Here is a 13,549-nt window from a genome sequence, read left to right as displayed (position 1 = left end):
AAAGAATATTTTGTTAATGTTCTCTCCAATTGATGTGAGATCTCACATCTTTACCGTATATGTTCCAAATTTGAAGAGAATCATATGTTCCAAGTGTTCCAAGTTTGACGAGAAAGAAGGAGAATGCAAAGCATTGAAGCAGAACAAGAAAAGGAGTAATCGTATTATTACAGCTGCTGAACTCATCAAAGTTCAGGAGAGAAAAAAAAAAACAAAAAAAAACAAAAAAAACAAAATCAAGACATCATGAACATGAACTCATCAAAGTTAAGAACACCATCAGAATTGAGATCAAATTTAGCAATCATTTTGTTGCATTCCTCAATGCTCCTTGATTCCCCAAGCCTACTCAACATCCTCTTCAAACTCTTGGTCGTTATGAACCCACAACCATCCATTTCATACATCCTAAACGCCTCCTTCAAATCACTCACTTTCTCTTCCTCTCCCACTCCTTCCACAAACGCAACAAATTCACCCCACCCCATCAACCCATCGCCGTCCGTATCCAAATTCTCCACCACCATCTCCGCTTCCTCCAGCGTCAAACTACCCCCGACGCCAGCCATACACCGCTGCAGCTCCAATGGAGACAGCTTCCCATCGCCATCTCCGTCGACCTGCTTGAACACCTTCTCGTACAACGCCATTTTGTCCATCATTCTGGATCCGAATGAAGAAAGAGATTTGGGTATGAAGAATTGGGGATTACAGCAAAATGGGTCTGCAATTATATGAAAAGGAATGCGCGTACCGTGGTTTGACCGCCGGATTAGTTGGGGAATGAAAATGGCAGATGCCGTCAAGTCGTGGAGCAGATGGCCGACCATTTCTTTTCTTCACCGTTTCAACGAAGTCGAAGGAAGGGGCTTCTCAGCGATTGTTGAATAAATAATTCTGCCACGAAGATTTGACAGAGAAGGAAGGAATGTTGGCAACTTGCAACCGGTTTGACAGTTTCTTCCCTCCTGACGAAAACATAAAATAATAAAGTTGGAAAGTTCTTCTTGATTTATTCCTTTCAAAAAGTTGCCATCTTTTTTATATTCTTCTTCTGGGTTCTTCAAAAGATTAAGAATTAAAAGCTCGAAGTTTCCAAACAAATCAATTTTTTAAGAACAAAAAAAGAATTCAAAACCTCCACACATTCTTCATATCTAAAAATTATTGTTTTAACTAAACTTCACTCATCACAATCATCACTGCAACACTCCACTATTTGTCTTCAACAAATGGTCCACTCTAAATATGAACTCTAGTGCACTGTAGTTTTCGCTCTAGACATTTACAATTCTACATCAGTTGTGAACATGAAATGAAAGAGATGGCAGCTCAGAGTATTTGCCCATCTACTTTTCTTGTGCGTGTGTGCAACTCATCTTCATGAAACTTGTTTTCGCCTCGTTTCGACTCAGAGTTGAGTTGAGTTTCGACAACTTTTAGTATATACAACTAAGATGTGGAATCAGACTTTTGCTCAGCATCAACGGAGGCCTGGACTTGAGCAGCATACTGCAAGTTCCACAGCACATCCTCAAACGAGGGTCGAGACGATACGTCGGTAGATATGCACTTCTTTGTGATAGATATAACTCTTGATAACGACTCTTGGGAGCTTGTGGTCAATACAACTGGATCCACAATTCGTCTCCGCCCATCCGTGCTGCCAAAGGACGCCTGTTGTTGTTTCATACACATAAAGATTCAGAAGCCACAAAGAACAGAATAAGCAGCTCTTTTAGTTGAACTTGAATGGAAACTCGGCCATTGAGAATTGAAGAGAAGAGAAAATGTAAAATACCATGTCATTCAGAAGAAATGTTTCTTCTCTTCCAGTTACAATAGGCCCAACAAGTGACTCAAGCAATATATACCCAAAATTGTAAACATCATCCTCCACCAACTTTTTCCTTGGTTTTGAGCCCTCTCCCTTTGTCTACAAAAAGAAAGGATATGGTATAAGTTCATTCAACAAAAGAAGCCAGAAGAAATCTCAAGAACTAAAATCCAAAGACTAAGGTAACTAACTTACCTCCTGTTTTTCAGTTTCGTCAGTGATCATCAACGTGCCATAGTCGCTAAGTTTTGGAATTCGATGTTCATCAAGCAATATATTGTTCGTTTTCAATCGATTATTGAATGAACCAGGAATAACCCCTGTGTGTAGAAAGTGAATGGCCTTGGCAATTCCAATTAGAATTGTCAACCTATCTGACCACTTCAGTACCTTGTCGGGATAAGTTTCTACATTTGAAGACAATGAGGTAATGTCTCCATTCCATCAATAAATTCAAAGCTAAAGAGAGCCTAAAACATGTTCAAGAATGCAAGTTTTACACTAAAACTGTTGTATAACAAAGATTATCTTGCAATAACCAGAGAAAACAATGTTTCAAAATTTTGTTCTTTAACTGTTTTGATGGTGGACTAACCTGATAAAAGGGTACGGTAATTCCCATTCGACACGTATTCGTATACGAGAAGAACTTGGTTGATACTTGAGTTGTCATGTCCGTCTCCTTCTATACAGTGACCAAAAAGGCCAACTAAATGGGGGTGGTGAAGCTTCGAAAGAACATCCAGCCGAACTTTAAGGTTCTGTACTGAAAATTTCTTTGATAAAGCTAAACACCTTATAGCAACAAGGGTCCCATTCTCCAATTTTCCTCTGTAGAGCTGAAGAAGTAAACAAAAACCTTAAATTTTCAGAATTAAATTCAACGCCCTCAAAAGCAGCTTCACAATAAGAAATCTAAACATGGATCTAAGCATCCTGGGGGCATTTTTAAAAGTGAGTTCGTAGATGAAAGGCTCAGCTAAGAAAAGCTTTTGGTTGACATAACCCAGAATCAGATCAAGTGCTTGGGTAATACCTTTCCTATAGAACCTTCTCCCAAGAGCATTGACTTATCAAAGTCTTTTGTAGCTTCCCTTAGTTCTTGAAAGGAAAATGATCGACATACTGGAACAGTCTGAGCACCTAGCTTCATAGCTTGAGAAATAAACCCTACAAAATAACACTTCCTCTAAGCTTTCATAGACATTAGAATCAGACAAACAGACATAACTTACTGGCATTTGCAAGTAGCTCAGATGGAGCTGCAGCAGGTGAGTTTTCTTGTATAACTTTTGGCGGCACTGGCTGTTCTTGTACTGTTCTTTTGAAGAGCCTTCGGTACAAATAAATAAGTCCCAAGGCTAAAAGCACAATAACAATTATAGCTCCACAGATGAAGGCAACAATCAACAGTTTTTGTTTTCTTCTAGACTTTCCTGATCCTTCAAGGGCTTCTGCACAAAATGATGCTTCATGCTGGTGTTGCAAGTCAGAAGCAAAACAATTCCCACCAAATCTAACCATTCTCTTGTCTGAAGAACTACTCAAGCAAGTGGGAAGTGTTCCAGTTAACTTGTTGTTGGAAATATCAACATACCCAAGTTTTGTACTGCAACTTAGAGGATTTTGAAGAGATCCACTCATCATATTTGAAGCTAAATTCAGATATGTAATGTTTGGCAAATTGAACAGGAAAGGAGGTGGCGACCCTGTTAGTTGATTGGATGATAAATCAAGATGTTGAAGCTGATCCATTTGACTAAAGTGCTTAGGAATTTCACCGGATATAGCATTCTTGCTAAGTAGAAGTGTAACTAATCCTTTTGACATCACAGGAAGCACAGAGTTTAGCTTATTTTCTCTCATATCCAGTACATGCAAATTGGTTAAAGCACTCAAGTCGGGCAATTCCCCAGAAATTTCATTGTGAGACAGAGAAACATCAGCTAATGTTCTAATTTTGCATAACGAGGAGGGAAATTGACCCGTTAGTCGATTGCTTTTCAAGCTCAAAAAGGTAAGGTTTGTTAGAGAATCAAGCCAATCAGGGACTGTTTCGTTGAAGAAATTGCCATCAAGAACCAATGAATAGAGTTGAACCATGGTGGAAATCCTAGAAGGGATTTGACCATATATGAAATTAGAGCTCAAATCCAAGAACTCAAGCGAGGAGAGACGATGAATCTTATCAGGAAGTGGCCCCCAAATTCCCAAAGAAATTAAGCTGAGAACCCGCAAGCTACTTAACCTGGACAATGTGGTAACGAAGGAATCCATGGAAAATCTCTCAGATAGAGTTTGATTCGGAATTGGAAACCCATTAAACCCTCTAAATTTGACAAGCTTATCCCCCATAATTCTGAGTTCAGTCACTACATTGTCCTGGCACGCAATAGTCATGTCTCGAGATGGGGAAACATTACAGAGGTCGCCATCGAAAGCGTCCATAACTTCCAAGGAAGAAGGGTACTCCAAATGCTTCCTAATCTGTAACAGGATTTGAATCTGAGAAGTTTGTAGCTGATGGGTATTGGGAAGGAATAAAACCCATGAAAGACTGACAATAAGGAAAAGTTGCAGAGAACCCATTTGAGAAAGCCTCTGAAACTAGCTGGGTAATCAACAAGATGATCGAAAACGAAGAACGAACGCAAGAATTCTTTGTCTGAACCTCATGATATGAAACTGGAAAAACTTTTGACCGAATTCATCAAAAGCGAACTATCTGGGGAAATTCCCCCAGCAGGAATTATTCTCCACTCGAGTAGAAAATACAAAAGTAATGCTGCTAAACCCTCAAAAACAGAGAGCAAAGCTCCGACCAAAAGGAAAAGAGAAAGCAATGAAAAAGAAAACAGAGAAAATCAGAGTAAAGCAGAGAATCTTCTAAACAGAGTACACTTCCCACAGGTAACAAACGCTCAAGGATGAAAAAGCTGCAATAGAATTGGAAGAGACAAGATACAAAAACTCAATCTGACGATCACAAACAATGTATCGGTAGGATAAAATCCTAAAAAACAGAGAAGAAACCAAACAAAACAAAAAGGGGATGGGGGAAATAGAGACAAAATGATAAAGCAGAGTAAAGAAAGCACTAGCGTTGCTCTTCCATAAAAAAATAAAAAGGAAGAAGACGAAGAAGAAGGGAATTAAGGAGGATAAGAGATAATTGGTAGAGGTAGTTGAAAGGGTGCTCTAAAAATCAGAACCAAGACTGAAAGAGCATTAACTACACCTACAAGGCGGTCTTCTCTGACATGCAAGAGCTCAAGATTTCGTCCTTGGAGCAAATAAACCAAGTGGGGATGGATAAAATGGCGGTGGGTGTGAGCCCAACAGGAAAAAGATCGAATTCTGTGAAGAAGAAAGAAAGTGGAGTGCGCTGGCGAGCTCTGTCCCGCTGCTAAATATGAAACGCCATGCTATTCTATCTGTGTTGTTTGCTTCTTTCTTATTACTCTGTTTTTTTTTTTTTTCCTTCGATTCTTTTTAATATTTCTCTGTTGTCATTATTATCCTACAGATTTCGAAGAATTTACGATGTTGCCATCACGTGCTCTCTTTTTTAGTTACCCGTTTTTATTATTATACACACAGTCTGAGATATTACCGTTATAAATGAACCGCCACGGTCACGAATCACAATTTCTTTCCCACATGTATTTTCTTTTTTATATATATTAAATTTAAGTTTTAGGTTTAAATTCCATTTTTATTTGTATTTTCGGTTTAAACTTTTAAATTATTTATTTTGGTTCTTCAATTTTTAATTTCTTTTTTTTTTTTTTAATTTTGGGTTTTAAACTATTAAATATTAATTACTCTTTTCTTTTTTATTATTTTTATTTTAGATTAGATGAAAAAAAAAAAAGAATAAAAAGAAAAGAAACGAAAGCGGCAGTAATAAATAATGTGAAACAACATGTGAGACCAATTTAATACCACCCCTCGCTTATGCTTCACATGTCACACTTTCACTTATGCTTTACATGTCCATTCTCAACAGTTCTATTTTATTTTTATATTATTTTTTAAAAAATATACACTTTGTTTTTTTATAGGAACAAAATTCTTAGTGTGAAAACCTCTTTCTAGTATATGCATTTTAAAACGGTAAGGTTGATGGTACGTAACGGATAACAACGAACAATATCTGCTAATGGTTGATTTGTGTATTGTGAGATCTCTCGTTGACCAAAGAGAATAACGAAATAGAACTTATTATTTTTTTTATTTTTATCTTTTTATGGATAATAGAGCCAAACTCGTAATCTTCACACTTTTTCAAGACCAAACAGCCAAGAAAAGGAAAAAAATAAGGCTGTATAAATGGGACCATCTTATTCTTCATATTATTTTTCATTCAATTTCAATATATAAAAAGTTTACTATGCGTTAATTTGTATAATAAGATGTCGTATTAATGTCTTTGCATTATATCCATAGAAAAAATTTAACCTATAGTTTATTCTCTTATTTTTAGATTGGCCATGTTATATTCCTTTCATGTCTTTGTCATTTACATTATCTTCACCCTTATCCATTTCTTTATCTTCAATTTTTGAGGATTCTTATTTTACCTTCATAAACTAAAACGACAAAAAATAATAATACTTTTATCGATACTTTATAAAGAAAAACTTCTAGTACTTTATTTTAAAGTATTCTAAACTTTCAAATGTTTCAATAATCTTTAAAAAAAAGTATTTTTACCATTAATATATATATATAGACAGAAATCGTTAGTAACTCATTCGAGAAAAATGGATATGAAGTAAAAAGTTGCAATATTTTAAACAAAGGTCAAAAATGTAATTATGGCCCGCTAGTAATGCAGGTAAAATAAAATATTATTTGAGTAGGGTTGGGTTATAAGTACTTTTTTTCAGTTGAATGCAGGTTAGTCTTGATTCTCAACATACCCTAAGCTGCAAAATTAAAAGAAAGAACTTTAATAGGAGGCATCAATGATATAATAGTAAGTAAATGTCAGAACCCAAATACAATTATGAGCGAATAATGGGCGAAACAGACAAGAGTTTGAATGCAAGAATTTGACTGTGATCACCGGAGACCTAGTCTACTACATGTCATAGCATTGCCTGACATTGCAGCTCAGTTACAATGGCTTCTAATAATTAAAGGTTTGTGCAGCAGTTGATAGGTAATTTGAATGTTTTTAACAAATTTATAAATTGAATCTCAAGTATTATATGATTTAGTTATCTAAAGTATCTTTATAGTATCACTATAAATAACACATGTATGCTCAAGACCTGATCACTTTTACATTGATAATTAGTATTTTGTCGACTAAATTATATTCAAATTGACGATGTCTCAAGCATCTAGATCGTTAAACGAGCAAATTCTGATATTCAGAACAACATTGTTCACTTTGACAAAGAAACTTATACTGAAATAAGATCATGAAAATGTACCTTTTCCTCCAAATCAGGCCAACGAGATTTGGAGAGACATGAGCTTTTAAACACTTGCCCTACATGACATCAAAAAAACAAGTACAATACATCAGGCTTACGTCATTGAAGTGGCAAAATGCTTTTCAATCCCAAGGCGGCGTTGAGGCAGCTCAATATAATTAACAACAGAAGTGGAGTATCCAATTACTTGGTTGGTTGGGTAAGTAGGATCCAACGACGGAAGGGTGGATCCACACTTAACGTGGCCACTTGAAACAGTAAAACACACTACTTTTTTTTACAAAAAAGATAGCTGGTTGTGCGTCTGCTTAAGCACGCAAGCGACAGTAGTTTCAAGAACATGCCCTTCAAGTATCAGAAAAAGATGAAGTGCGTGTGGTTACCAGAGTTACGAAGTTCAATAATTGTAACTTCATAGGTTGGATTGGTCATTGGAGGACAAATATATAGTAATTTTATTTTTCTCTGTGCAGAATACGAAAATTACAATACAGCATTCCAGTCCAGAAGATTTATTTTCATAGCAACTTGGGGAAGTTGATGTTATAAGTCATACAACTACTCAAAGCAATGATCAAAAAATTACTTGACAGATAATGGATGCTGGAAGCTGATTCTTCCAACAGTTTGAGAGTCCCTGCAAGCACAACCATTATAACAGATTATACTACAAAATTAGTTTTTGAACTTTCAAATCATTTAAAATTTAAAGATCTAAGAAAAGGGTAAAATCACTCACTATGTAACAAGGATGCACTTTCATTTTTTCAACTCTTGTTGTTCAGCACACGGCTGATTACAAGATCAGCAGCTTTGCATCCGGAGGCTATAGATTTTCCAACAGACAAACCATCCCTGTGGTTACCTACAAGGTGCGTAATTCATAAGGTTGAAAATCCACAACTCACAAGAAACTAAAAGTATGCAAGATTCAGAAATGAAATAGTTCATATTACTCGGGGATAGGAAAATTGAATGTAACTAAACAAAAAACAAAAACAAAAACGGATATGAGGATGACAAAAAGTTAAAGGTATAATATGATTTAAGAAAGAAAGTCTGATGATTATATTAACCTTAACTTACAAGCTTATCAGAGAAACCTAGCTAGATTTTCTTAACTAGTAATTATTTAAAATAATATGAAAAAGGATATTCTAAAATTTGAGTCTTCCTTTGCTTCTCTGCTAGAAAACATAATAATAAATAATAACATAAAAACCAAAAAAAAAATTGAATCTTCATATTAGTATTATTCCACCTCATATCAACAGTACCATGCCTTGTGTTAGACATTGCTAATCAAACTAATAATCAAATCCACATAATAGAGGATGCGCTGAAAATAAATTTTAAAAACAAATCACTCTTAAATTTAATTTTCAAGAATAACAGTTATTTAACAACCTCAAATTCTAGTTCTAATTCTAATTCAGAACACTCGAACACAAGAATAATTTCTGCAAATTCTGGATGCCTTGTAGTTACCTGCATAAAAGAAGCCAGGAAGACTTTTTTCCATTGTTTCAATTGCCTTCACAACTGAATCATAGTTACGCCCATATAAGGGAAATGCTTTGCTCCAGTAGAAATGGCTGTCATTGTACGTATAACGTGCCAGAAGAAAGTGTGAACAAACGTGAAAGTTCTTGACATTTATTTCTAATCAAAACTATCAGGAGTGATAAGATGTAAATGGAAGTTTGTGTACTTGACAAAAGTGGGCTCCCCTTCAACTCCCAACAGCTGTCTGAGATCCGATGTAACAATTTGCTTCAGCTCATCCCTGGAAAGCAAGAGAAGGAAAGTTTAGTTGCAACATGCAAGAATAAAACAGAAGTAAAAATAAAACAAAAACAATTTGTTGAACTAGATAATGGCAGCAATATATTTTTTGTTTGTTTGCATAATAATGAAAACCAAGTAGCGCTACTAACGTTGATGACTTTGCAAGCTCCCTGTTTCGACTCCCTCCAATAAAAGTAGTATACAGATACTCATCATTTGATGCACGATTTGGAAACATCATGGAGGAAAAGAGTGTACCTGTAGAGAAGAATTACTCGTCTGTTTGGAGGAACAATGTAAGTTTTCAGGAATCCAAAAGAACAAATAAAAATTACCAAGGGTTCTTAGACCATTTTGTTGCTCCAAGGAAGGTACAAGAACTCCAAATCCCTCCAGTGGTCGCTTAACACTTTCCTTTCTGAAGGTAGTTATCATGACTGACAAAGGCAAGTAAGCCACCTGTAATAAAAATAGTGAAGTCTTCAGCTACTCTTACGAAGTTGCTTTGAGGTTTAAGAAGATCCAGTACTTTATGTACCAAAGGAAGAAAGGGAAAAGTCGTGAAGGGGGCTCAGGTGTTTAGACTCTGGGGGAATGGGAGTGTGATGCAAGTGTGGGGGAGTTCAGGTAGGAAGTACGTAAGGATGATGTCACAACACGCCATCCAACTGTTCCCTGATCTGAACATTCAGAATAGAATTAGGGCAAGAATTTAAGCGTTGGTCGGTTTAGATGTTACATGCATCCATCCAAACTATTGCATCAGAGTAGATACAGAAGCAGAGAAGTGGTTGAAAAGTTCTTTAGGTTTTCTGAAGATATATCTTCTGTGGTTGAAGAGTTCTTTACATTTTCAGAAGATAATATCTTTGATACAACAGAAAAGCATGTCAAAGTTTGATAAGAGCTTCACCACTTCAAACGAAAAGAATTGAAAAGAAAAGAAAAGAAAAGAAAAATTCAACTATAATCTCTTTCTGGTCATAATTTCTATTTGTATGAACATTGCAAACATGCATGCCATATAACAATATCATTATTGCTTTTCCTTTCATAAATCTGCTCATATTACCTCAGGAAGAAAATTTAGCGGAAATGGAATTCCTCCTTTCATAAACTTCATTTCTCTGACATTGCAAACAGGAGCCTGGGATAAGACAAGCGTGTCATTAAATGCCTCAACATGTTATTAATCAGCAGAACAAATACAAACTTAAAAATAAGACACTTCTGAAAATAATAATCAATTGATAATAGTATTTAAATATTTGCCTCTACTCGAGACAAGGCAGGTATAATTGAATTAGAAATTAAACGATAATAATAAAAAATAATTAAAGTTGTCCCCAGAGATGGTCCCTGTCGGGCCAATCAAAATTTTAATATTTTTTTCTAGCAGTGGTATCCAGTTCTAAACTTGAAATGCCCTTATGTAGTCATACAGTATGAGTTTTAACATTCTTTTAGCTCATTTCTCTTCAATTAAGGGAAGCTTACCGCTGTACATTTAGTAAGGTCGTCTAAAGTATGAAGGATTGTGCAAATCAAACAAATTAGAATGTTCAGAAACACATAAAAGCAAACAAAAATCTCCAATGGGCCTAACCGTCATGATTACAGCATCAGCGTCAGCAATTAAATTCTTAGAATTCCGGTCACTAGAATAAGTGAGTGACCAATTTTGTGAGGCGGACTTCCCAGCATTGTAAGATAATGACAAAACTTCTGATCTTAACTTAAGCACATCTTCACCGAGCTCTTTGCTTAGTGTATCAGTGAGCGTCTGCCACAAGATGGATCAATCTAAACATTTAGTTTCAGCCGAGGAGGAGACAACAATAATCCATGTAAAACGAGGCTTATTGGACAACTGTCAAAATACTAGTAGAAAATGAACTCAACAATAGTGAAACTAAATGAACCAAATCCTATAAAAGAGGGGACTTAAAGAAAATGGCACAGAAGATACCTGCATTCCATTCTGAAAGGAAAATGAACCACGAGTAGGTTTCCTTTTTCCTGTAGTACCATTTCTCACTCCACTATTCTCCTTTTTGGTAGACAATTTCGATTGCACTAATCCAGCTAAAATAGAACCAAACCTGAGGAAAAAAGAAAGCTCATCATTAACAAATCAAAACATTTTGTATAACAGGCATTACAATGCCATAAAGCAAAAGACCCAAGTCTAGAAAACTTAGCAGTTTCAGTTCTTTTTACGTTTACAAAGAGTTTATAGATAATGAAACTGCTTGGTGCAGTGCAATAAAGCTTTAACCAAAATGACTTGATTGAAGCTCGATTAGAGAAGTAACAACTTAATGGGTTATTTAGAAACTTATTCTAAGGTTTCTAAAATCGGAACAGTAGTAAAGTAATTTAACGTGAAGTATGTATCAAAATTACCTTTTCTCTATATTCCACAGCTCCGGAAATGAAAGACTCATCTGTTGAACAGAAGTAAAAAAAAGAAGCAGAATTAGTTAAGCTGCAATATGATAATAACAAATATGCCCATGCTTATTAGTTGATTGATGACCAACGTACAGCTTTTCACACACAAAATTGGAAGCTCAACTCAACCCTAAGCATGACTATTGTCAAACATGCAAATAACGTAGAAACCTGTACTTGAGTTTATTGGCTTGCATGATTTAAAAGGCATGTTTGCCTTATAACTAATACAAGAAACAGAAAACCGAAATGTTAGTACTCACAGAAAGAGAGTCGGGATCTCCAGCACTTGTACCAGCAACAATAGGATCAATTAGATAGTCAACAACCTTGAAATTTAGGACAAGTCGAATAAAGAAGGCATTCCATATATATGATAAATATTCTATTTGTGCCATAAATAATACAAAGTATTAGGGTCTGTTGGCAAACTGTTTTATAAGAAAAGTTTTTTAGTTTTGCTTTCGAACTAGTTTCAATAATAGTGATCATGTTAGTGCTATTGTGCACATTGGAATTATTACTCACAAACTTGTGATTTACAAAGAAGAAAACTTCAATTATTTAAAAAATCAGTTCATTCAAGAAAAAACTCTAAAAGAAAATAAGAAAAACAATTTTAAAATATTAGTAATGATAAAACATGTTTGTTTTACTGAAGAAGCCAACTTTCATCGAAAAGAAATGGAATTTGGTGAAAAGAGTGCTCAAACAGATCCTTATTTATCATATGTTCGGTGACCATGTTTTATAAGTAACAAACTTATCATGATAAAAGCAGAAAATTACCTCTTTTCCAAAATGACGCTGAAAGAACCCACCCACACTGTGGATAAAAGCATAAGAAACCAGTAAAGCTAAGATAATTTCCTCAAAAAGTGAGAACAAAAGAAGTGAGAAATTCGGTGAAGTTAGTTTGCAATCTAGAGAAACAAGGTCATAACCTTTCGTCAGTATCATCCTCTGATACTTTTGATGTATTATACTTTTTCCACAAAAATGGCTCCAAAATTATCTGAAACTGCAGATGACAAGTGAATTAGTAATATGAAGGAAATTTTGATAATGATGTGTTTGTGCTGCAATGCAATATTATTTGTACTAGGAATTACAAGAACTCGCAACAGAGAGAACTCTAGGGAATTCAAGTATCCTGGCAATGCTACCCACACCCAATCAAGTACCAATAACACCTTCACCTCCCTCTCACCTGCCACGACTTCAGCATCATCTAACTAACCACCCTAGGACACAATTGTACAACCTATAGAACAAATCCTGTAGAAGTAAGGTCGTAAAACTAGTGTATGCTTAAAAGTTCTAAAGTATTGTCTATAGCTATAGTTGCTTCCTTTAAGCTGCTCCATCGCTCTTCTTCCTTTGTGCATACGTAAACCCTCGGTGGGCTTACCATCACCACCCTCCATGCTTACTTTACAGATCACCTAAACTGCAGCACTAAGTATCGAGACCACCATGGAGAACCAAGTGGAAGAATTTTTTTGATATTACAGGACTAAGTAAAAGAACAAGATCAGGCTAAACATTGCAAAAAGGCTGAGAAACCAACACCTCCAATGAGGTGGTAAATTTAACAACCTTCTGAACCTCCCATGTTCTTTTGAACCCCTCTAAAAATGTTACTATTCTTCTTGATCTCACAAAGCAGGGAAAAAACAACCATGTCAAAAGACTCAAAGTCAAGTGTCCGCACTCTTCTATCAAATATCAAACTTGGGTAAATAGTCATACATTTGTAAAATACAGATTTGTTATAAACGATTGTGACATAAATACTTCATCGAACATGCCTCGATTGTCAGGTAGAAACAAACCTTTGACTTTGTAGATAGAATGTTGCTCTTAATCAGTGCAATGGGATCTGTAGGCACCTAGTCTCGGTCATGAAAACAAAAATAATAACAATAAAGAAGAGAACGACGAATAATGCAAAAAAAAAAAAAAAAAAAAAAAAAAAAAAAAAAAAAAAAAAAAAAAAAAAAAAAAAAAAAAAAAAAAAAAA

At 35.4% G+C, this 13,549-nt stretch overlaps 3 protein-coding genes across 7 annotated transcripts in view; all 3 read right to left on the bottom strand.

Moving 5' to 3' along the window:
- Window positions 1-117: 117 nt before the first annotated feature.
- LOC111808814 (putative calcium-binding protein CML19) lies at window positions 118-1,067 on the bottom strand. Of its 2 annotated transcripts, XM_023695008.1 has the most exons (2): window positions 755-1,067; window positions 118-663 (listed from the first exon to the last, which is right to left on the bottom strand). In XM_023695008.1, exon 2 carries the CDS (start codon window positions 660-662, stop codon window positions 237-239), a length of 426 nt encoding a protein of 141 aa, XP_023550776.1. In that variant the 5' UTR covers window position 663; window positions 755-1,067; the 3' UTR covers window positions 118-236. The 2 variants fall into 2 exon arrangements, with proteins under 2 accessions (XP_023550776.1, XP_023550775.1); XM_023695007.1 differs by having other exon boundaries at window positions 118-1,067.
- An 87-nt stretch (window positions 1,068-1,154) lies between these two features.
- LOC111808813 (probable inactive leucine-rich repeat receptor-like protein kinase At3g03770) lies at window positions 1,155-5,305 on the bottom strand. Its single transcript, XM_023695006.1, has 6 exons — window positions 3,073-5,305; window positions 2,874-3,007; window positions 2,433-2,676; window positions 2,033-2,244; window positions 1,802-1,936; window positions 1,155-1,677 (listed from the first exon to the last, which is right to left on the bottom strand). Exons 1-6 carry the CDS (start codon window positions 4,424-4,426, stop codon window positions 1,453-1,455), a joined length of 2,304 nt encoding a protein of 767 aa, XP_023550774.1. The 5' UTR covers window positions 4,427-5,305; the 3' UTR covers window positions 1,155-1,452.
- A 1,422-nt stretch (window positions 5,306-6,727) lies between these two features.
- The window catches only part of LOC111809229 (protoporphyrinogen oxidase, chloroplastic/mitochondrial), an 8,830-nt gene continuing 2,008 nt past the window's right edge, over window positions 6,728-13,549 (bottom strand). For 2 of the 4 annotated variants that reach the window (XM_023695631.1, XM_023695633.1), the window contains exons 6-19: window positions 13,362-13,418; window positions 12,471-12,547; window positions 12,316-12,352; window positions 11,790-11,855; window positions 11,479-11,519; window positions 11,042-11,174; window positions 10,679-10,855; window positions 10,145-10,219; window positions 9,408-9,531; window positions 9,222-9,330; window positions 8,996-9,070; window positions 8,773-8,879; window positions 8,024-8,149; window positions 7,681-7,921 (exon numbers count right to left, since the gene is read on the bottom strand). In XM_023695631.1, coding sequence (XP_023551399.1) covers window positions 8,052-8,149; window positions 8,773-8,879; window positions 8,996-9,070; window positions 9,222-9,330; window positions 9,408-9,531; window positions 10,145-10,219; window positions 10,679-10,855; window positions 11,042-11,174; window positions 11,479-11,519; window positions 11,790-11,855; window positions 12,316-12,352; window positions 12,471-12,547; window positions 13,362-13,418 — 1,176 coding nt within the window. In that variant the 3' untranslated portion in view covers window positions 7,681-7,921; window positions 8,024-8,051. Of the gene's footprint in view, window positions 6,769-7,281; window positions 7,341-7,680; window positions 7,952-8,023; window positions 8,150-8,772; window positions 8,880-8,995; window positions 9,071-9,221; window positions 9,331-9,407; window positions 9,532-10,144; window positions 10,220-10,678; window positions 10,856-11,041; window positions 11,175-11,478; window positions 11,520-11,789; window positions 11,856-12,315; window positions 12,353-12,470; window positions 12,548-13,361; window positions 13,419-13,549 lie in introns of those variants that run through there. The other 2 variants (XR_002817191.1, XM_023695632.1) reach the window with 2 other exon arrangements.

Source organism: Cucurbita pepo, chromosome LG13, assembly GCF_002806865.2.
Source record: "Cucurbita pepo subsp. pepo cultivar mu-cu-16 chromosome LG13, ASM280686v2, whole genome shotgun sequence".
Classification (NCBI taxonomy): domain Eukaryota; kingdom Viridiplantae; phylum Streptophyta; class Magnoliopsida; order Cucurbitales; family Cucurbitaceae; genus Cucurbita; species Cucurbita pepo.
This window is presented reverse-complemented; position numbering and strand designations above follow the sequence as displayed.